The sequence below is a fragment of the Typopeltis vanoorti genome, chromosome 19 (assembly GCF_054136105.1).
Source record: "Typopeltis vanoorti isolate ZY-2024b chromosome 19, IOZ_Tvanoo_1.0, whole genome shotgun sequence".
NCBI lineage: Eukaryota > Metazoa > Arthropoda > Arachnida > Uropygi > Thelyphonidae > Typopeltis > Typopeltis vanoorti.
In genome coordinates this window covers 53,740,787-53,765,956 of record NC_143567.1, presented here as the reverse complement: position 1 = coordinate 53,765,956, position 25,170 = coordinate 53,740,787, and the positions used below count along the sequence as shown (strand labels likewise).

Genomic DNA, 25,170 nt, shown 5'->3' with positions numbered 1-25,170 from the left:
AATATATTTTCTTTTAATAATATAAAGTTATTGCTGAATATAGTTAATACACTCACATACAGTATACCATGTTTACATTTTTTTTATTAGTAATTGAAAAATACTTACCAATACATGCATATAAAAGAAAAACAAGGTAGAGTAATTGCCAGTTGGATATGAGACCAATTGTGCAAAACATAGGCTATTCCTGGTAATACAACATATGCAGTTGCCCACCCAAATTCAATACAGATGCCAAAAATCGTTCTATACTTTGTATTTACAATTTCTGTCACTGAAAAATAAAATTAAATAAGCATGAAACATAAAGACATATGAAATGAGTATATTATTTTTAATATTGTGCACCATCACTACCAACAAACCAACAATTATTCAAAAATTGTAAGAAGTCAAAATCATAAAAAAAAGTTAAAACAGATGAAACTACTTTATGCTGTATATTATGTTTCTATGCAAATAGCAATTACAGTAATATCTACATTTTATGGAAATGACAAAAAAATAAATAAAAAAGCTATGTCAACATACACATGACAAATCCTGTCATAAATATTCCACAGCAGCCAAGAGCAGTAATGATACGCATAATCGTAAACATGATGAAAGTTGAGGAAAAGGCACAAAGGGTTCCTCCAAACAATAATAAACACACACTCAGTAGTATGATAGGTCGTCTGCCATATCTGAAAAATCAGAAAAGAAGACAAATATCAAACATTGATTGTGATATATATATATATATATATATATATATATAAGAACTACAGCCAAGGCCAGCACCAAAGGTGAGTAAGCAATTTAAAAAAAAAGTTCTGCTTTAAAATAACATAATGTAAGATAGTACAAAATTATTTTCGCACCATGCACAAGAAAGATTAACACTAGCTCTGACTAAAGCTTATTATTAAAGTTTTTTTTTTTTTTATTCATATTTAAAATTCAAGCAGAGACATTTCTATTTTGCTATCTGTTTCTGGAATCACCAAATTAGTTAAAAGCATAGTTACTATAAATAATTTTTTTTTTGAATCAAAGTATATTTACTTGAAAAGACTGATTACATTTAGTGCCTCCATAGTACAATTGGAAGAGTGATGGTACATTGTGCCCTTCAATTGAAAAAAATACCTGAATTTGATTCTTGTTGTGATGAGAGGAATCTTTATACAGAGAGGAATTTTTCAGTTGAAGATGAGTCAGCTGAGCTCATATGGATGTAGTAGGAAGTTTTTTTTTTTAATCCTGCATACAGCCAAATCTGCAAGATAGCACATGCAATTTACAGACAGAAAACAGTGGTGGTGCTAGGCAGAAGATGGCATTAAGGTGTAAATGATGTGGTAGTGTCGTTTTGTGTAGTTAGTGGATCAAGTGGTGGTGGAGATGGGGAGAATAATGTGCCCTCCCTCAATGAGTCCTTGGAGGTGTCACATAATAATAATAATAATAATAATAATAATAATAATAATAATAATAATAATAATAATATTCACTACCTATGAACAAGTACATTCATACTTGTGTATGACCTTCATGTTGTTATTAGTAGCTGTGATCAATGGAAACATATTTAGCTTATCCATCTCATTATGAAATAATTCTTCTGATAAGTAAGCTAGTCAAACAGAAATAGGAAATTATACGAGGGGAAATATTCAGGTATTTGTTGATAATACAAAACTGGGTAGAGCAATAGTTATAGATACAGAACAATATACAGTATTATAGATATATTGATAAGGTGATACAGAGATGAGTTTAATACACTGATGGTATGGGCAAAGGAGAATGGATATCAGTTTAATGTGGTAAAATGTAATGTTATGTATTTTGGGATGGAAAGATTACCAGCTGTGTACTGCATTGATTGAACTGGAATGCATGAAACTAATGAGGCTGAGAATCTGAGAATGCCAGCAGACAGAAGTTGAAATTTAGGGAGCATATGCAAAAGTGGCTAAACTGCTCAAAGATTAAGTGTTTATTGATGAACACACTGATAGAGATAAGGAGGTTATTATATCTTTTTTATCTCTGCTTGTGCGATCACTGGAAACAAAATTTTTAACTCATATCATCATGAAATAATTACTTCTGATAAGTAAGCTAGTCAGTGTGTGTGTTCTTCCTCATTCTCAAGAAACTCACTCAAGTTTCTTGAGGATGAGGAAGATGTGGAAATGATCCAGAGACAAGTGACCAAGAAGGTGACTGGTCCATGGAATGCTCCTTGAAGACAGATTGAAGATGTATGATTTACAAAAATTGGTTTGATAGGTGGAAAAGGGGAGTGTGTGAGGGGATATGATAGAGAATGCATAAGTTCCTAAAAAAGATTTTATGGATTAATATAGGTGAAATTTTTATATACATAACTAGTGTGGGTGGAGAAAGAGAAATTATCCCTGGAAATTGGGGTTAAAAGGATGTCATCACTTGATTTTTTGAATGGAGAATGGTAAATGTGTGGAATAGGTTTCTAGAGTCTGTCATGAATGCTTTGTTGAATGAGTTCAAAGAGAATTATGTTGGGTATTATGTGAATGATAATTAGCATTTGGTGAAATATTCAATGGCCTCTTGCAATGTCTTCAGACTCCTGTAATAATAATAATAATAAGAAGAAGAATAGAATACTTCGACCTATTGTCATGTTGAAACATAAGCTTTGTTTATGTTTCAAACATCTCATATAAAAAAATTGCAATAGGTGCAGACTCAAAATGAACCAGGTTACACATAATTTTTATCACTCTTTTTCCCATTAATGTGTTATACAGAGTCAGTCAAAAAAATGTATATACACTTCAGCAAAATAAAAATCTCTATAAAAATTGTAATACTATATTTATACAGACATCAAGGGATGAATACAAGTTACCTTTGACTTCTACAATTACATGAGGTGCTCAAAGTGGTTACCATTAGCATCCAGACACTTATTATTAAGGCAAACTACTGCTTGGACAACATTGGCCAAAGTGTCCAGTGGGATTGCTGCGCATGCTGTTTCAATTTCTTTCTGAAGGGCCACCTGTAGCTGGGTTTCTACGATACAATACATCCTTTAGAGTCCCCAATAGGTAGAAGTCCAAGGGTGTTAAATCAGGTGAATGTGGGTGGAACTTAAAATGGTCTTGCATTCCTCGAATGATAATCGTGCCTCAGCCATTTTGTTTAACTGTCCTACCGGTCACATGTTGATGCCAGTATCCATATGAGTAACGACATCTTTTGGGAGAACATCATACTACACATTGCTACTGTAATTCGATCCAATGTTCATAGATGACATCTGTTAAAGTGTGTATACATTTTTTTGATGGACTCTGTTGTATTTTGTGGATAGCAAAGGGGGGGGGGATCAAGAAAAGGCAAATTATTATTATTATTATTATTATTATTAAACAAGACCTCATGGAGTCAAAGACTCATCTAGGAGGTCCTTTTATCTCACACACATCTCATCATACCGGGTCTTAAACACATTCAAAGTCCCTGCAGACACCACACTCTCAGGCAAGGCATTCCAATCATTCACAACTCTGCACGAAAAAAACCTGCCTCTCACTCCCCTACTCACACCCTCTTTATACAGTTTCCAGGTATGACCTCTGGTTATCCCCTGATCTCCCACTATTCTCTGTAGAACTTCTCCACCATTGATCCTATAACAACCCCTTACCAACTTGTAGGTCTCTATCATATCTCCCCTCTTCCTTCTCTCCACTAGACTCTGCAAATTACATCTTTTCAATCTTTCCTCATACTCGACATTCCAGAGGTCAGAGACTACCTTAGTCAGTCGCCTTTGGACCCTTTCCAACATCTCTTCATCCTTCTGAAAACCAGGTGACCAAATCTGGGCACAATAGTCCATGTGTGGCCTAATCAAAGCCTTATACAATGGAACAAGAATCTCCCTACTTCTACACGTCAGTGTCCTCCTCATCATTCCCAGAAGTCTTTGTGTTGTCTTCACAATTTTGGCGATGTGTCCCCTAAATTTTAGATCCTTATCCACTATCACTCCCAGATCTCTTATTTCCTCTACTTCCAACAATATATTCTCACCAAGCATAAATTCTGCATCCCATCTTTGTTTTCCAAATTTTAAAACCTTACATTTTGCAACATTGAACTCACATCCCCATTTGCTTGCCCAATCACTCAATTTATTCAAGTCTTCTTGCAAGGCCACAACATCTTCACTACTCTTTATGGTTCATCCCAACTTTGCATCATCTGCAAACAACTGAATATCTCCATCCAAATCTTCGCCAATATCATTAATATACAAGTTAAATAGTAATGGCCCTAAAACAGACCCCTGAGGCACTCCACTAGTGACTTTCCTTTTCCTGGATATCGCACCCCCATACACAACTTGTTGATACCTATCAGATAGCCAGTCTCCAATCCAATGCACTAATCTAATATCCAACCCCATCTGCTCTAGTTTGACTGTCAACTTATCATGAGGTACTCTATCAAAAGCTTTGGCAAAATCCAAGTATATTACTGTGTATCCTTCTCCTCTGTCCAAGGAAGCAGTCACTTTATTGTAATAAGTAAGTAGATTACTAAAACACGACCTCCCTTTAGCAAATCCATGCTGTCCATCAAAGATTATACCATTGTTGTCAACCCAACTCTGGATCCTAGTTCTCACAAGCTTCTCCGACAACTTAACCACAACACCTGACACACAGATAGGCCTATAGTTTGATGCTTGAGTTCGATCACCTCCTTTATGAAGTGGCACAATCTTGCCCTCCTTCCACTCTTTAGGGACTTGACCAAGTGCAAGACTCGTATTAAAAAAATATGTCAAGGCAGGTGTCAACTCTCTGGCACATTCCTTCAGAATACGCGGTGATATATTATCAAGTCCCACAGCCTTATTTACATCTAGTTTACTCAACTCCCCAAACACCTCTTGCTCACTTACAGTCAGTCTCTCCTCCCCATCATCAACTGCTCTTAATCTCTCCATGAAGTCACATTCACAAGATTGAAAGATCTTTATGAACTGCTCATTAAGTATCTCCACCACACATTCTGCAACAGCTGTCTTTATACCATTTCCTCCAATCAATGTCATCCTTCCATAATCATTCTTTCTTTTGCTGGCTACATATCGAAAGAACTCCCTAGGATTCTTTTTAGCTTCATTAGCTAACTGCTGTTCATACCTCTCTTTAGCTACTCTCACCAACCAAGTCACTCTCCTTGCCTGGTCTTTGTAGAACTCATGAAATTGGTTACTTCCACTTCTCTTATGCTGCCTCCACAATGCCCTTTTTCTCTGTATTGCATGCTTAATCTCTTTATTCATCCATCTCACACCTAACTTATTTAACCTTCTCACCCGTGGTATACATTTAGACATTGCATCCACTAAATATTTTTTGAAAATCCCCCAAGCTGCATTGATCTCTTTTCCAGCTAACTCCTCATTCCATGCTACACCTGCAAGCTGTCTCCTGAGCTCTTCATAATCACCCCCCTTGTAGTTCCACATATACCCTTTTTTCACAGGGGTCCTTGCACTGCTGGCAACCACCCAAGTAATCACCTCATGGTCACTTTCACCAATTGGTGGATGATTTGATACCTCATTGATAATTACATCCTCCGATGAGATGACCAAATCCAAGACCCTTAATCCTCTTGTGCCCTCTGTTACATACTGTCTGAGGTAGTTATCCCTCAAAAACTCAAGAAACTCATTTTCTTTACTTCCAGTTGCTATCTCTTCATTCCAGTCTATGTTGCCATAATTAAAATCACCCATAATAATCACCCTTTTCTTATTTGCTTGGCTTATTTGACTATACATTTCACTATCACCACCATCCACATTACCAGGTCTATAACAACATCCCACCAAGTATTTGATTCTATTCACCTCTATCTCACACCATACTGCCTCAAAACCACTGGCCCCATTTCCCTCTTGCATCTCTACCTTGTATGGACATAACTCTTTCTCTATCATCAATAGCACTTCCCCTCCCTTTGTACCCCTTCTATCCTCACGAAACACATCATACCTTTCCATCTCTATTCCTGTCAGGATGTCATCCTCATCTAACCATGTCTCACTTATTCCGACAATCTCTGGGTGCACAGACGCAATTAGTGCAACCATTTCATCTGCCTTGTTTCTTATACTTCTAGCATTGGTATACAAACACAACAACTCATTTCTGGATCTACAGCTAGTTCCACTGATACCACTCACTCGATGTGATCTCTCCATGCTGGACTGGGGCCATTTCCCTTTCTGCTTCTTCATTTTAGAACCCTTTGCAATTCCATCTGTTTCCTTTTGATCCCTGATCATCCCATTACTTTCCTGCCTACACATGCTCTCACCTCCTCTTGGAGCATCCACCTTTCTCACGCTGTGTATCCCTGTCCACCCTGAGCCTCGCCGTTTCCCTGCTCCTCTTGCACACCCATTCTCTCATTTTCTATACTCATACCACTCACTTTCACATTCATTTCCACTCCTTCAATCTCTCCCGTCTTACTCTCCTGCTCTTCCACATCACTCCCCTCTCGATCTGATTCATTCTCTCTATTCACTTCTCTACCTTCCAGCAGCAGTCTCTCCAAGCGACTCACACCATAACCACTCAAATGCAGTCCATCGCTCCCATACAGCTCACTTCGTCCCTCAAACTCATTCCACACATTAACAAACTGTACTCCCATCTCCTCACACATTTCAGCCAGAATATCATTCATAATCCTTGCTCTCCGCCTCATTTCACCACAATCATACCTAGGCAACACACTGACCACCCTTCCTGTCACACTATTCTCCTTTATCTTTCCAAGCAGGAGTAATTTTCTATATCTAGTAGTATTGTGCCAGCAGGCAGGATGAAGTGAACAGAAGCTGTTTCTATTTTGTGGCACCCTTTTTCTTAATTAGTCTACTGACTAATTATTATACTATTGCTTGATTATTATTATTATTATTAATATTATTTTTCAGAACTATATAAATACGCAAGAACAAGATTCAAAGGAAAACTCTTATTATTTTTAAATAAAATTTACTCAACTGGTATCCCCCCAATAGAATGGAAAAAAGCAATTGTGATTCCTATCTTTAAGAAAGGTAATAGAGATGACCCTAAAAACTACAGAGGTATCAGTATACTAAACTCATGTTACAAAATATACAGCAGAATCTTAAATAACAAACTAATGAAATATTCCGAAAACTTTATTCTAGAGGTACAAAATGGATTTAGAAAAGGACGATCATGTATAGACCCAGCCTTCTGCCTAAAATTAATAATAGAGAAAAGAAGAGAATATAATTTAGAAACACATATTGCATTTATTGACTTTGAAAAAGCATTTGACAAAGTTAAAAGAAACATATTATTTAACATATTAAAAGAAAGACAAATACCAAATAATATTCTAAAAGCTGTCACAAGCATATATGAAAATAATAAAATACAAATAAGATTAAATCATGAGCTATCATATACAAGAGAGATAAACCAAGGGGTCCGACAGGGATGTCCCCTCTCAGCAACTCTTTTTAATATCTACTTAAATGAAATAATAATATGGAGTAAAAATTTACATCAAGGAATTAAACTTTCACCTACAGTTAACTTAAACACTCTCCTCTTTGAAGACGACCAAATAATAATTACAAATTCTGAAGATAACTTACAGAAAGCTATTTTAAATCTAAATGAGATATCCAAAGATTATGGTATGATAATATCAATGGAAAAATCAAAAACTATGGCCTTTAAAGGACAAGATCCAACAAGAACTAAAATAGTATTAGATAACAAGATCTTAGAACAGGTGAATTCATTTAACTACCTAGGATGTATGATCACTTATGAAAATGAAAAAGATATAAACATAAAAATTGCAAAATATTTAAAAATAACAGGAATAATTAACTCTATATTTAAACCGAACCTAGTTCAAAAACAAACCAGGCTAAAAGTATACAATACATTAGCCCTACCGGTCTTAATGTATGGAAGCGAAATCTGGACAATAAAACAAAAAGGCAAACAAAGATTAACAACAGCAGAAATGAAGTTTATGAGAAAAACTGCAAAGTATACCCTATTTGATTACAAAAGAAACGAAAATATTATGAAAGAATTAAACCAAGAACCAGTAATTGAAAAAATTAAAAAATATAAACATAGATGGATGGAACACGTTCAAAGAATGAAAACAGAAAGATTACCAAAACAAGCCTTAAAGTACAAGCCATTAGGAAAAAGAAAACCAGGACGTCCTCTTAAACGATTCAACGATGACTTCTAAGGCCGGAACAGGCCATACTAGGCCTAAATCCTTGATACGTATGATGATGATGATGATGATGATTAATATTATTTAGGCCTCCATGGAGTCAAAAGACTCATCGTGGGAGGTCCTTCCTAAGAAACACAAAGTCTATCGAGACTCATCGTGGGCGGTCCCTCCTAGGAAACACAAAGTCTATCGTACCACTCCTTAAACTCATAGACCGTTCTCACTCTCACCACTCTATCAGGCAATGCATTCCATGGTTCAACCACCCCTTCATGTAAAGAAACCACTCCTCACCTTCTTGCTCACAGTTTCCTTTCGTAACTTCCTAGTATTCATTAAATCTATAACTTATAAACAGACGGGAGAAATTCATAAAGGGTGTAGAATGAAAAAAAAATAAGGTAAAACATATAAGTACAACATGGTTTTGTGAGTGTGGAAAGTATGTCTGTTTATATTAGATTTTAATAATTAAAATAGTTAAAAATGCTAAGAAATTATATTCTTGGTTTAATCCTTTATCCAAGTGTAAGCAAACAAAGCTTGCACATGAAGTAACTTCATAACTGGGAAATGTATATAGAATATCCCATAATGCAAAGCATGTATCCTTATGGACGTGTATAATGCTATGTATTATGGGAAGGATCACTACCCAGACCACTTTTGACCTTTATTGAGGTATGTTTAAGTTGCAGAATACCTCTCCAAAAACTCATGTGATCCCTCAGATTACCTAAGAATGAGTGGCCTGAAGGATCATTTTATTCAGCAGAAGTTCCACTCATTGACAGGCTCACCCTGCCACCAAGAAGAATCCTCAGTGGTGGCACTGCCCAATGGTTGGACAGAGCTACCACAACCACTTCACCACAAAAGCACATCAGTAGGAACCAGACCCAGAAATGATATCAAGGTTGAAGTAATGCAGAAGTTATATTTCCATATACGTTTGCACATGAAGTAACTTCACAAAGGCTGTAGGGCAACTCATATAGAATATCCCATAATGCAAAGCACATATCCTTACAGACATGTATAATGCTATGTATTATGGGAAGGGTCACTACCCAGACCACTTTCGACCTTTATTGAAGTATGTTTAATTTGCTGAATACCTCTCCAAAACCTCATGTGATCCCTCAGATTACCTAACAATGAATGACCTGAAGGATCATTTTATTCAGCAGAAGTTCCACTCATTGACACCTTATTAATAAAATACTGTGGATTGGAGATAGATGTTGAAAGCTTTATCATTTGGTTATACTATAAATTAAAGATGCCAAGAAATTATATTCTTGGTTTAATCCTTTATTCAAGTGTAAGCAAACAAAGTTTGTGCTAAGAACCTGGTGATTCATATTAGAGAGAGTGGGTGATGGAGAGATATCAAAGTGCAGTTTATGGAAGACACTTTAGTGCAGGAGAAAGCAGATTGATGACTAATGGTGTACTATAGGACCTAGTACTTTCTTCTGTGCTGTTTAATGTGTAAAGTTTAATGTGTAAATCAATGATAAAGGAAATTATTTCATAGAAAATATTTAGTTGTTTGGTGATGATACAAAACTGGGAAGAGCAATAATCAGTAGTGGTCTTGGCAAAATAAATGGCTGTTAGTTTAATGTAGTCAAGTATAAGGTGATGCACTTTGTGAAGAAGAAATCACAAGCTGTGTACTATATTGATGGAACTGCAAGCAATTGATGAGGCAAGGGACTTGGGGATGATTATGGACAGCGAGATTAAGTACGGAGGGCATATTGCAAAGGTAGCAAAAACAATACACCAGATTATGTGGGTGTTGAACATAAGCAGGGATAGAGAGTTTACTGTTCCTCTAATAAGCCTTGAATAAGGTCACATCTGGACTACTTTGAGCAGACTAGTCACATCTAGTCACATGGATTCTGTAAGGGATGAAGAAGTGGTGAAGAGGATCCAGAAGTTAGTGATAAAGATTGTGGCAGGTCTATGAAATGCTCCTTATGAAAATAGATTGAAGGTATATGCCTTTAATGAGGCCACATCTGGACTAATGTGAACAGATTGATCTAGTTACATGGTTCTGTGAGAGATGAAGAGGATCCAGAAATGAGTGACAAAGATTGTTGCAGGTGTATGGAGTGCTCCTTATGAGAATTGATTGAAGGTCTGTGATCTTCAAAAATTAATTGATAGGCCAAAAAGAGAAGCCATGATAGAAGCATATAAGTTATTAAAGGGGTTTTATAGAATTGACACTCAAGACTTTTTCAGCACATAGCATGAAGGGAGAGCATGAGAGTCACCCCTGAAAAGTGTGTAAGAGCATCATTAGTAAAGGCATGGTTAGATTTCTTGCTACGAAAGTAGTGAATAGGTGGAAAGAGTTGTCAGAGGTGATTGTGAGAGCTTAGTCAGTTGAGAGGAGGTACTGTGTGAATAATAAGTCATCCACAATGAGTTTTTTGACTTCATGGAGTAAAAAAAAACTCATTATTATATTTGTAATGATATAACAATTATTATAACAAATTAAGGGGATAAAAATCCCTTATTGTTTTTCAGCCAGTAAGTGAAACTCTAAGATTGAAAACTACAATCTAAGCGTTTCATGCCGACGAACTATCGGCAAATCCAAGCGTAAGTGACCACTTGGTAGTACCACACCAAGGCAACTCGATGCAAAGGTGGAGCAAGCTCCCTCACTATTCTTGATATTTTCTCATAATGTAAAAACACACAGCTCCTCATCCTTTATCCCCTTAATTTATCAACTTCGCCAGAAAAAAATAGCCGTTTGGCTTTTCATCTTAGTTATAATATGTTATAATATAATATAGTGGCACACTTTTCTGGCATCCGTATAACGAAGGTATGTAAGTTCTTTTCACTTAAACTTTGATATCATTTAGGTCTAGCTACTCACTCATGAGACCTCAAAAAAGGTTGAAACCGGTCTGGGTAGTGACCTCTCCTCATAATGTAAAGCAGTATTACATCTCATAGGAGCTATGTGTTTTTACATTATGAGAAAATATCAAGAATAGTGAGGGATCTTGCTCCACCTTTGCATCGAGTTGCCTTGGTGTGGTACTACCAAGTGGTCACTTACGCATGGATTCGCCGATAGTTCGTCGGCATGAAACGCTTAGATCGTAGTTTTCGATCTTAGGGTTTCGCTTACTGGCTGAAAAACAATAAGGGATTTTTATCCCCTTAATTTATCAACTTCGCCAGAAAAAAATAGCCGTTTGCCTTTTCATCTTAATTATTATAACAATTAATTAGCCAGCCTAGTTGGCCAAGTGGTTAGAGTATCCGCTCTCCAGCTAAAAGAATCCTGCTGCGGGCATGGATATTTGTGATTCTCTGTGAAAATACTACTGGTGGTGGTGGTGGGCAGTAGATGGTGTTGGTGTAGATGATGTTATTGGTCTATTGAGGAATGAAACCTGTGAAGTATTCATAACTAAAAATTCACACATATACCACAGTAATTAAATTTTTAATATGTAGATATTTCGTCTTAAGATACTTAAAACATCATCAGTACAGTTATTACAAACAATACTAGGAATTACATTCAAAGGAACAGTTAGTGCACATGCTTACATTGGAATCCCTATATGCATGCAGTAGCATGTTTGAAGACTTAAAAAATTCACTATAATTAAAATTAAATTAAAATATATCTGCTAAATTCATTTTATACAATTGAGGATAATAATTTCTCAGACTTTTGGGATAGTGAGACAGTCATTATGGTTCAGATTGGGTCTGTGACATAAGGTTTCAGGACTTTCTTTATATAAGGATCTGTGTAGCAGCTTGGTGTTTTTCTATTGCTTTCTATGGTTAGGGTTTTCAGCTCCATGTTGTGTGAGGCCAGATTTGTGCAGTTTGATAAGATGGATGTGGTCTTGATGTTCAGAGATGTGTTTACTTATAGATCATCCTGTTTGTCCGTAGTAAGACATCTCATAAGAACATAGAAATTCGTATATCCCAGGTAGCAACATAGGTGAGAGTTTGACTTTTGGAGAAGGTAGCAAATTATGGATCTGGTTGATTGGTTTATTATTATTATTACCCAAGATCTCATGGAGTGAAAGACTCATCAAGGAGGTCCTTTTATCATACACACCACTCATCATACTGCACCTTAAACACACTCAGGCAAGGCATTCCAATCATTCACAACTCTGCATGCAAAAAAATCTGCTTCTCACTCCCCTACTCACACCCCTCTTTATACAGTTTCTAGGGATGACCTCTGGTTCTCTACTGATCTTCCACTGTTTTCTGTAGAACTTCTCCAACACTGATCCTATAACAATCCCCCTACTAACTTGTAGGTCTCTATCATATCTCCCCCTCTTCCTCCTATCCACTACACTCTGTAAATTGCATCTTCTCAATCTTTCCTCATATTCAACATTCCAGAGGTCAGAAACTACCTTAGTCAGTCACCTCTGGACCCTTTCCAACATCTCTTCATCCTTTTGAAAACCAGGTGACCAAATCTGGGCACAGCAGTCCATGTTTGGCCTAATCTAAACCTTATACAATGGAACAAGAATCTCACTATTTCTACAAGTCAGTGTCATCTGCATCATTCCCAGAAGTCTTTGTGTTATCTTCACAATTTTGGCAATGTGTGCCCTAAATTTCAGATCCTTATCCACTATCACCCCAAGATCTCTTATTTTCTCCACCTCCAACAACATAACCCCACCAAGCATATATTCTACATTCCATCTTTGTTTTCCCAAATTTTAAAACCTTACATTTTGCAACATTGAACTCGCATCCCCATTCCTGTGCCTAGTCACTGAATTTATACAAGTCATCTTGTAAGGCCAATACATCTTCTCTACTCTTCATAGTTCATCTCAACTTTGCATCATCTGCACTGAATATCTCCATCCAAATCTTCGCCAATATCTTTAACATACAAGTTAAACAGTAATGGCCCTAAAATAGACCCCTGAGGTACACCACAAGTGACTTTCCTTTTCCAGGATATTGCTCCCACATACACAACTTGCTGATACCTATCAGATAGCCAGTCTCTGATCCAATGCACTAATCTAATATCCAATCCCCATCCACTCTACTTTAACTATCAACTTATCATGCGGTAATCTATCAAAAGCCTTTGTGAAATCTAAGTATATTACTGTGTATCCCTCTCCTCTGTTCAAGGAAGCCGTTACTTTATTGTAATAAGTAAGTAGATTACTAAAACATGACCTCCCTCTATGAAAATCATGCTGTCCATCAAAGATAATACCATTGTTGTGAACCCAATTCTGGATCCTAGTTCTCACAAGCTTCTCCAACTTAACCACAACATCTGACACACAGATAGGCCTATAATTTGATGCTTGAGTTCTATCACTTCCTTTATGAAGTGGCACAATCTTGCCCTCCTTAGGAACTTGACCCCAGTGCAAGACTCGTATTAAAATAATATGTCAAAGCAGATGTCAACTCCCTGGTACATTCCTTCAGAATACATGGTAATATATTATCAAACCCCACAGCCTTATTAACATCTAGTTTGCTCAATTCTCCATAAACCTCTTGCTCACTTACAGTTAGTCTCTCCTCTTCATTATCAACTGCTCTCAATCTCTCCATGAAGTCACATTCACAAGAATAAAAGACCTTTACGAACTGCTCATTAAGTATCTTCACTATATCTTCTGCAACAGCTGTCCTTATACCATTTTCTTCAATCAATGTCATCCCCCCCTCCATAATCGTTCTTTTTGTTTTTGTTGGCTACATATCAAACGAACTCCCTAAGATTCTTTTTAGCTTCGTTAGCTAACTGCTGCTCATACTTCACTGTTGCTACCCTTACCAACCAAGTCACCCTCCTTGCCTGGTCTTTGTAATCCTCATGGAATTGGTTATCACCACTTCACTTATGCTGCCTCCATAATGCCCTTTTTCTCTGTATCGCATACTTAATCTCTTTATTCATCTATTTTACACCTACCTTATTTAACCTTCTGACTCTTGGAATACATTTAGACATTGCTTCCACTAGATAGTTCTTGAATATCCCCCAAGTTGCATTGATCTCTTTTGCTAACTCCTCATTCCATGCTACACCTGCAAGCTGTCTCCTGAGCTTTTCATAATCACTATCCTTGTAGTTCCACATATAACCTTTTAAAAAATTTCCAATTCTCGTTTTAAAGATTCTTCAGAGGAATCTTTGAAGACCTTTGAATCTTTTAATCTCTCTTTGAATCTTTGAGGAATGTTTAAACTTTCCGAAGAATCTTTATTGTTATTATTATTATTACGTGACACCTCCAGGGAGTCCAAAGACTCATTGAGGGAGAATACCTACTCTACAACTTTCTGTCTCCACCAACTACAATGAATCACAACTACCATTATCTACACCAACACCATCTATCTCCCACCACTGGTATTTTCACAGATAATCACAAATCCATGCCCACGGCGGTATTCGAACCCGTATCCTTTTGGCTGGAGAGCGGATACGCTAACCACTCAACCAGCCAAGCCAGAAATTCAAGACCCAATGATTTGCACACAATGTTAGACTCCTTGGTCCATGTTAAAACACGGACCTATAAAACAAGGATTTTAAAACACAGATCTTTAAAACAAGAATTGGAAATTATTAAAGATACAGCTTTATTAAATGGATACAATCCAAAATCAACTCAAAAATCATCAGTCACTTTCCTACACATAAACCCAGACAAGAAGAAGCCCATAGGACTCCTATACCATATACCATAGCATCTCGGAACGGCTGTCAAAAATGAAGAAATACAATCTCGCTACTACCTATAAACCAATCAACCATATCCACAATTTGCAACCTTCTCCAAAAGACAAATCTCACTTATGATGCTGCCTGGCATATACGAAGTTCCATGTTCTTGTAAGATGTCTTACTATGGGCAAACAGGAAGATCTATAAGTAAACACATCTCTGAATATCAAGACTACATCCGTCTTATCAAGCCACACAAACCTGGGCCTCACATAACATGGAGTTGAAAACCCCTAACCATAGGATCCAATGGAAAAACACCAAGCTGCTACATAGACCCTTATATAAACATGAGCGTTTATATAAAGAAAGGCCTGAAACCTTATGTCACAGACCCAACCTGAACTGTAATGACTGTCTCACTATCCCAAAAGTCTGGGAAATAATTATCTTCAATTGTATAAAAGAAATTTAGCAGATATATTTTAATTTAATTTTAATTATAGCTGAATTTTTTTTTTTTAAGTCTTCAAACACGCTACTATATGTATAGAGGGATTCCAATGTAACCATGCACACTATCTGTTCCTTTGAATGTAATTCCTAGTATTGTTTATAATAACTGTACTGATGATGTCTTAACACACTTAAGATGAAATATCTACATATTATTAAAAATTTAATCACTGTGGTATGTGGAATTTTTAGTTAGTAGTGATGTTGTTGGTGTATTTGCAGTTTGCTGTAGTTGTTGGATTGAGTGGTGAAGATGGAGAGTTGTAGAGTAGGTGCCCTCCCTCGCTGAGTCTTTGGACTCCTTGGAGGTGTCGCATAATAATAATAATTATTATAATTATAATGATAACAATAATAACTGCCACAATAAAAAAAGAAGCAACATAGCTAAGAATTTGCTATGGACACCAAAACCAAACAGAGTCATCTAGTGGATAGAAGATGAAAGAAATATGGTCGAGTCATAATTTGGCAAGAGGTTACTACCATATTAATGTGGATAAGGTTTTTCATAGAATGGGGTAGGAGGAGGAACAAGAGGCCATCCATCGAAGCTGTATAAGAAGGGTTATATAACATGGGCAAGTACAGAACCCAACTTTGGGATAAAGGAAAAAGTTCATCCTTCAGAAAGTGCAGGGTAGTCAAACTTGTGAAACAGACAGAAGGAACCATGCAGGTTCAAAATACAGAGAGGCATATACAATTTTTCTGGCCACATATGATGTACAGAATAGAAATTCTGAAAATATCCTTTTGCAAGGATTGAGGATGAAGACTGCAGCTGTTTATTATCTTTGCAATGAGACTGAAGCTACAGGTATTGGAGAAAATATGAATTTAATTTCATACAGTTCTTGTTTTAAAAGATCTCAGTATAGTATAGCACATCTACATGATGAACCAAAATTTTGATAGTTCTTAACTTTTAAGAAGAATGATGATGAGATATATCCCATTCCGTCTTCCTTTTATGTTAGCTCAGTGGCCTATTATAGCCAAATAACTTGTTTCTTAGAGACCTGATTATCACTTATGATACAGCAGTTAATCCTATCTGTATTGTTTGCTGTCTGTAAATTGTGTGTATTCTCCTGGCTGGTTTGCCTTTATTGCTGGATGAAAAATCCAAGCTTCAGGAGAAAAATAATTGCCACTTGCAGAGCTATAATAAAGGTTCTATAAGTCCAACATGAGATTCAAATCCAGGTATTTCTAACCAAATGGCCTCACTATGGAGAATTATGAGATATAGTTTCAATATGTCTTTCTGTGATGGTTTTCTTTCGTAAACAGAACTGAAGCTACCATCTGGTTCTCCAAGGAAAATGAATCCAGGAAAGAAGCCCTGAATGTAATTATCCTTGAAACATGTAAGGCCATGAAGCTAGTATATTATGTCTGTTAATCTGTGTTGTCCAGCTAGTTTTTGTGAGATGAAAAACTCAGTTCCTGGGGAACTCAGGAGGGAAGGAACTTCCTTTGAAACCAGGAAAGCAAAGCTATTAGTGCCTCCATAATGCAGTTGGAAGAATGACAGGACAATGTACTTTTCAATTGTAAAACACAATTTGAATCTCATCATAACAAAAATAATCTTTATATGGACTTTTTTTTTTTTCAATTGAATATGAATTAGCTGATCTCATATAGATGCAGCAGGGCATTTTTGTGGGAAACTTGAGTTTTTCATCCCACATACAGGCAAATCAACCAGAAAACATGCACAATTAACAGAAAAAAAAAAAAAAAGATTATAATTGGGAAATATGTGTGGTTTGGATGGTTTTGTGAAGTTTGCCTGCTAGAGGATTAAACAATGTGAGTTTTTGGTATGTAAAGTGCCCTTCAACAATGAGTTGTTAAATGCCATGGAAATAATGCATTGTAATAATAATAACTGTTATTACTGGTTTCCAATTCCAGAGCAAATTTGCTTCTTTGATGAAGTGATTTCGTTTTTTGAAGGAAAATATATAAACTGACAATAAAGAGTTCTAAACTATTAAACTTGTGGTCTTTCACACTGGAAGAGAAGATCTGCAAACTGTAAGCTTAGACCACCATGATAAAAAAAAAAAAAAAAAAAAAAAAAAAAAAAAAAAACACCATTTGTATTTTTTTTTTTTTCAACTGGATTTTTTACTTTGGATTCTAATAATATTAAGAATCTAGCTTTCCTCATACTATGGCATGCACATTCTTGATTTCTAATTGTTATTCTGTTGTGCTTTTTACCTTAATAAAGATTTACATAACTTTTTGTTCGATTAAGCAATTATTCCATATCTTGTAAGGTATAAAGTAAGTATTTTCTTACACTTAGTTCCAATATCTTATTTTAATTTTATCTATTAATTTACAAACTATATAAATATACTCACTTGTCAGAGAGCTGTCCAAAAATTAGCACGGCAAACAGGCAGCCCGCCATATATACTGCTTTGGTAACAGACACTAAATGTTCCCAGGTGCAAACCAGATTCCACTGTAATACAGTTTTTCATGAGACCTAGGTTTTATATGCTCATATATAAAAGTAATTTACTAGGAACATGCTATATTATTCCATAAAATCTTTTTTTTTTTTTGTGGTTTTTGCTCTAATAATGAGTATATCATATCTATAGGAAGCTGTTTTGTGACTGATTTAAGAAATGCTAAAATTTTAGGACCCAAGGTACTGAATTGTGTAAAATCAGTTTTTTCTAACTGATATTAGAAATGTCATGAAGGTAATTTCACTGACATTTGAAGGTCAGGGTCTCTTTTTGTGTGTTTGAGGGGGGGGGACTTATATATCGTCTTACTGAATATTGCTAATTCATATATTATTGAAACATTAAAATTACATGCTATATAAAATCTTCTTGAAGCTGTTATCCATCATGCAATGGCGAATTGTGATAGTAAGTTTTGTGTGTTGTAAGTTATAATACTTTGCAATAAGTTATAATACTTCATTCAAATTTAAGTTATTGGACAAATCACTTCTGTTGTCTATATTTTTATATTGTGTTAAGTGAATAGTATATAGAATGTAAAGTATAAAGAAAATAGTATTAATTTCTTATCATTTTTGGTTAAAAGCCACTAAAGTAATTCTCTACCAGAACTAATTATCCTTGCCTTCGTTCTTATCTTATTGATATCAAATCCTTGCAGATGGATTTGCTTTTGTCATAGTGATATGCAAAAGACTTGTCTATTAGTTAACATTATTCTTGATATTTTTATATTCCTTCCCACTGTCTTAAACTGCAAGGTATGCTCCTCCAGGCTTACCATCAGAAAAAAAATTTCCGCTCTTCCTCCTACTGTGCCAAATAATGGTAGATTCAGAGGAGGATGTTATCCTCTCTATGAAATAATGCATAAAACAGCATACATTTGCTCTTACATACCCCCTCCCCCCAAAAAATAATAATTTTACTGATCTCTTTCTACCACTTTTGAATTAGACTACAATTTATATGTGATGTAGATATTATTATGCATGGAAATAAATTATATTAATAAAACAATTAAAGAAAATATTAATTGATATTTTAATTGCTCCTTCCCTAATATGGTAATCTTATTTCCCAGAATTTGTCAACTGTCATTCCCAAAACTATAGGCTATATATGCAAAAAAAAAAAAAAAAAAAATGAATGTAATTAATGAGCAAACTCAAGATTCGGATAATCTTCTGTATTCTGAGACACAAATATGCAAAAACAAATATCGCAATGATGATTGTAAATTTGACATGACAAATTTTCATACAAAACAAAATGTTTGCACTTAATAAGAGCTTTATCCACTGTGAAAAGGAATGTAAAACATTACCAGATAGTAGTCCTTTAAAACTACTGAAACGAATTTCTATATTGCTTCAAATCATTTTTGAATCATAAGGCAAACGAAATGAAATATTGATATCACCAAAACGTTTTTTTTTTATATTGCTCCCACTCACAAAAGGTTATTTCCAAACCTATAGCACATTTCATACCATGAGTGAGCTAAGGACTTTTTTTTCTATTTTTATCAATTTTATATATTTTTCCTATTTTCAATTTATTTTTTACATAGGCCGGAAACCCTGCTCTAGAGACCAAACATGAACTTACAAGCCACTTTAGGCCTATAATAAGCAGGGTGGTGGTCTTACATTGAACAATGAAATTTATCTCCTGCCTCTTTCTTTTAATATATATATCTGATCCAGAATAGCACATTAGTACCATTTGTAGGCAAGAGAAATAGAAGAAAGGAGGATTCTGTTCACATTTTGCTTGAACAGCTGAGAATTGCTATCTTTGGGGAAGGTAGAGGGGAAGACTGTTCCAAAGGACAGAAGTAGATAGAATAAAAAAGGAGGCAGTGAAGTTGGTTCAGTGAGTTTCAAGATGGACTACAAAAGGATGTTGGTTAGCAGTGGCTCTTGGTTTAATGATTTTTGAAGAGTGGAGGAATGATAGTGGCCAATTCAGCAGAGCACTGTCCACGAAATTATCTAGAAGAGGCACAAGGCAGAAACTGAACATCTGTGAGAGAGAGAAAGAGATTGAAGTGGATTTGTGAGAGAGGGATCATTAATTAGCTGGAATGCCCTCTTCTGGATAAGATCAAGCAACCTTAGAGGGGATTTTGGTGCACCACCAATATGGGAGCAATATTCCATGGCTTGGCAAATTTGGGCTTTGTATAGAGTTATAAAAAAAAAAATCAGCTAACGCCTTTTTATTCCCGTATATACGGGAGTAGGCGAGGCCATTTAGCCCTATCTAACTTTTTGGAGACTGAGTGGGCAGTTCAATCTCCACTGGTACCCAATCAGAGACAGATGGCCCAAGGCTATCACTAATTAAGCGGTACGCAGTGAAGAGAGACGGCTCAAATGTGCCGCCATCTCGTGGTCTCTAACTCTAACACAATATATTTTTAATGTCTGAAATAATGTGGGTTCTACGGTCGATTTTCTTGAATTTACAGGACGAAAAACCCGAGTTTCCGGGAGGAAAAACCTGCTTGCCCGTGCCAGAGATCGACTAACTCGGGAACCGGTCGAAAAAAGGCTTAGAAAAATTTCCTCTAGTCGCCGACTAGACTCGAAACCAAGACTTCCTTCGTGCGGCCTAGCACGGTGGTGTGCAAACGCCACATCCACTGAGCTACACAGGCTAATTTGTATAGAGTTAGCAGCTGTAAAAAGTGTGAAGTAGTGTGAAAAAGTACACCAAGTTTTGTGGCAGCTGCAGAAGCTATAGATGAAATATGGCTGTGCCAGGAAAGATCAGAGGTGCAGGTCAGTCCAAGAAGAGAAATCTGATTGTGTTTGGATATCTCAGTAATATTGAAGATAAAGGGTGGGATGCAAGATCTTTCTTATGAGAGATCAGACAGAACTGAGTTTTGGTGGCATTGAAATTTACAAGGTTGTCCTTGACCCACTGGAATATAGCTAGGAGATCTGAGTTCAGGTCCCCAGTCATGGTACACCCTGAGGATTCTAATACTTGAGCACTAAAATATTTGTCGAATGAAAAGGAGGAATGGAGTGTAATGTCATCTTCAGAGCTATGGATAGGACTGGAAGTCTGTGAGAGTAGGCTATTTATATACAAGAGGAAGAGAGTGGGTGAAAGAACAGAACCCTGGGGTACTCCTACATTGTTGGGGAAACCTAAGGAGAGTAAACCATCCACCATGGTGCGTGTAGTGAGCAACCAGTGCGAAAATTGGCAATCCAGTTGCAGAGTGAGGAAGACAGACCATAGGATGGAAGTTTGATGAGTAGGCCCCTGTGCCAAACCCGATCAAATGCCTTTGAAATGTCGAAGGCAACCACGAGTTTCTCCAAATTTCTCCATGGCCTGAATCCATAGGTGAGTGGGTGGTGAAAGCAAAAAGAAGAAGATCAGCTGTAGATCACGAGTGGCAGAATCCATATACTGTGGTCACTGATTAGTTAGTTATGTCTCTAGATGGTTCAAGAGTTGGTTGTTGATGACCTTCATAATTTTTGAGAGAACAGAAGTGAGAGCAATTGGATGGTAGTTGATTAGTTGACTTTTATCACCTTACTTTTGGACAGGCTGGATGTGGACCTGTTTCCATGTTGTAGGGTAGATGGCAGTTGAATAGGATCGATTGCAGAGGCGATACAGGATAGATGTTAGTTCTGAGGTACAATTTTTAACACGATAGGCAGAATTAATAAATTAATAAAAAATTGATAATTAATAATTTTAATTAATAATAAAATTAATAGTAAATAATAAAATTAATAATTAATAACACTTAATTAAAATAAGATAAATTAATTAAAATAATTGATAATGAAGAAATTATGTAAATCTACGTTTTTTACTAAATTATGTAATTTCATATCTAATATCCCGACTGAGAACTTTTGGTTCTCAGTCGGGATATTGGATATGAAATAGGATATTGGAACTCATTTTTTTTTATTTTTCCTCAATTATTGCATATGGAGAAACAACATGGCATTCACAATTCAATTAGGATTTTGATCTTGATTCATGTGACAAGAGGAATTCCAGTTGAAGGTGAGTTAGTTCATCTCATACCAGAAGTAGCTGTGATTTTTTTCCCCAGAAACTCAGATTTCTCATACCATATAAAATCAAATCAGCAAGAGTACATATGCAACTTACAGACCAAAATACAGTTAAAAAAAAAAATCAGCTAATGCCTTTTATTCCCTTATAGGGAGTAGGTGAGGCCTTTTAATCCTACGTAGCTTTCTGGAGACTGAGTGGGCAGTTGTCTCCACTGTAGCCAATCAGAGATAACTGACCCATATCTATCACTAATTATAGCAGCCACCGATGAAGAGGCTGGCAAACAAGTGGTGCCATCTGTTGGTACCTAACCCTAACAAGATGCGTTACTGTCTGAAATAATGTGGATACTATGGTCGATTTTCTTGGGTTTATGGGAAGAAAAACCCGCTTGCCCATGCCAGAGATTGACTAATCCGGGAACCGCTTGAAGAAAGGTTTAGAAAAAGTTTTCCTCCAGTCAGCAACTAGACTTGAACTTAGTCTAACTTCGAGCGACGAGCACAGAGGATGCAAGCACCACTTCCACTGAGCTACTCAGGCCTCAAAGAAAAATATAGCCAGGCTGGCTATATTTATGTTGACTGATTGCAGCTCAAGCTGGAAAAGATTTGCAGAAAATATTTGGAATTACAAATGAGACTTTGGATGATAACAAAATTTGGAATACACCTGTAGAATAGGCACTCAGCAGATGTTACCTACTGTGCAAGAGTCTTAGGGGCAATGGTTGAAATAAATATCCAAAGAATAAATCCTTTTTCATTCTCCAGCAATTATTCCAGAGTGGAATGAAATATTTTTTGTAAATATATTTCTGTCCTACTAAAACACTTGATGTTTGAGTTCTAGGATATCTATCTCTGAGGATTTTATTCAGAGGAATAAAATATTTTTCCACTCCAGTAAATCATTCCGTTTCGGAGCAAAAAATTTTACTCTCAGAATATAATGCTCCATCTGAAACATGCACACACACACACACACTGCTTATATCTTTTCTATAAATAAAACTTTTATTTCCATTTTGTATTTCAAATTTAAATTATCAATATTCTTTTTTCTTGTTAATAACAACAATAAGCAAGGCAATACTAATTTTGAATCATATTTTTTTCACTATCATAATTCTTAAATTAATCCTGAATAGTCTATATATGTAGAAAGTTTTTAACTTGGGAATATTATGTATTCAAGATACCAAGTAATTTTATATAAACTTGGTTTATAATCCTATTTCCCAAGTAAGCAAACAGACAAGTATGTCTAGTTTGCACCTACACGTAGTGCAAGATTGAGGCAACTCCTGCCAGTAGTGCAGGACTGGGCAACTCATGGTAAAGGTGGATTAAGATCCAATCACTTTCCTTAGTATTTTCCCCCTAATGCAAAGCACATCCCCTTGCAGAGATGTATGATGCTATGCATTAAAGGTAGCGGTTTCGACCCAGACCGGTTTCGACCTTTACTGAGTTCTCATCGGTGGGAGCCAGACCTGAAATATGATGGTTGAAGTGATGCCGAGCTTATATATATATATAATACTGACACCCATGAAAGATCATCAGTAAACTTATAGTTCATTTATACCATGGGTGAGCTAAGGATTTTTTTCCCATTTTTATCAATTATATATAAATACTATTGTAAAAAAACAAAAAAAATTGCAAATATATATATATATATATATATATTATATATGTTAAAGATACCAAGTAATTTTATAACCTTGATTTTAATCCTTTTCCCCAAGGAAGCAAACAGATAAGTTTGCACCTGAATGTAGTTCAAGTCTCAAGGTAGTGCAACACAAAGGCAACTCATGGTAAAGGTGGAGCAAGCTCTGATCACTATCCTTGATATTTCCCATAATGTAAAACACATCTAAGAGATGTATGATGTTTCACATTATGGGTGAAACCCATAATTGCCTTGGTGTTGCATAACATGAGACTTGAACTACATTCAGGCACAAACGTATCTGTTTGCTTACTTGGGGAAAAGGATTAAAACCAAGGTTATAAAATTACTTGGTATCTTTAACATATATCATACCCAAGGTAAAAAACTTGCTACATCTTTCTCTCATCTGGAGATTCTTACTTAATAAGGTCAAAGCACCTTGTGGCAACTTGCACAAGTAAAAGTGATAAGGCTCTGTATTACTAAAACCTTGGCATTTCAGGGTCTGCCTACTCACTGATAAGACCTCAAAAAAGGTTGAAACTGGTCTGGGTAGTGACCCCCACCCATAATGTAAAACATCTTACATCTCCTAGGAGATGTGTTTTACATTATGGGAAATATCAAGGATAGTGATCAGAGCTTGCTCCACCTTTACCAGGAGTTGCCTTGGTGTTTCACCACCAAGAGTTGCCTTGGTGTTGCACTACCATGAGACTTGAACTACATTCAGGTGCAAACTTATCTGTTTGCTTACTTGGGGAAAAGGATTAAAACCAAGGTTATAAAATTACTTGGTATCTTTAACATATAATATACCCAAGGTAAAAAACTTGCCACATTTATATATATATTTGCAATTTTTATTTTTATTTATTTTTACATAGTCCAGAAATCCTGCTTTAAAGTTAAACATGGAATTTTTCAAGCCACCACTTCAGGCCTCCATTAAGCGGAAGAGATGGACTCACAGTGGGCAATGAAATTCATCTCCCACTTAAAGACAATCAGAAACATCCATGTCCAAGGCGGGATTCGAACCTGCAGCCTGTTAGTTGGAGGGCGGCTGTGCTCCCCACTCTGCTAACCAGGCCGGCAATAGATAAAGAATGAACAATTCAAAAGGATTTTTTTTTTCTAATCGCACAAATGAATAATCCCTTATAGAAATTTTTTGTCACTGTGAATTTTTTTTATCTATCCAGATTGGAACTCCGAAGATATATTCACGATGACGTGAAAATTCACGATAACAAAAAATTTTCGATCCGGGATTAATTAATCCGTGCGATTAGGGGGAAAAATCCTTTTGAATTGTTG

The 25,170-nt window shown here is 36.1% G+C and overlaps 1 protein-coding gene across 2 annotated transcripts in view; it reads right to left on the bottom strand.

Annotated features, from left to right (window-relative positions):
* LOC150096124 (organic cation transporter protein-like) overlaps positions 1–25,170 on the bottom strand; it is a 104,899-nt gene that overhangs the window by 30,413 nt on the left and 49,316 nt on the right. For both annotated transcript variants that reach the window (XM_090408820.1, XM_090408821.1), the window contains 3 exons: positions 17,980–18,083; positions 535–689; positions 109–277 (listed from right to left, as the gene is read on the bottom strand). In XM_090408820.1, the coding sequence (XP_090264946.1) occupies positions 109–277; positions 535–689; positions 17,980–18,083 (428 nt within the window). The remainder of the gene's footprint in view (positions 1–108; positions 278–534; positions 690–17,979; positions 18,084–25,170) is intronic.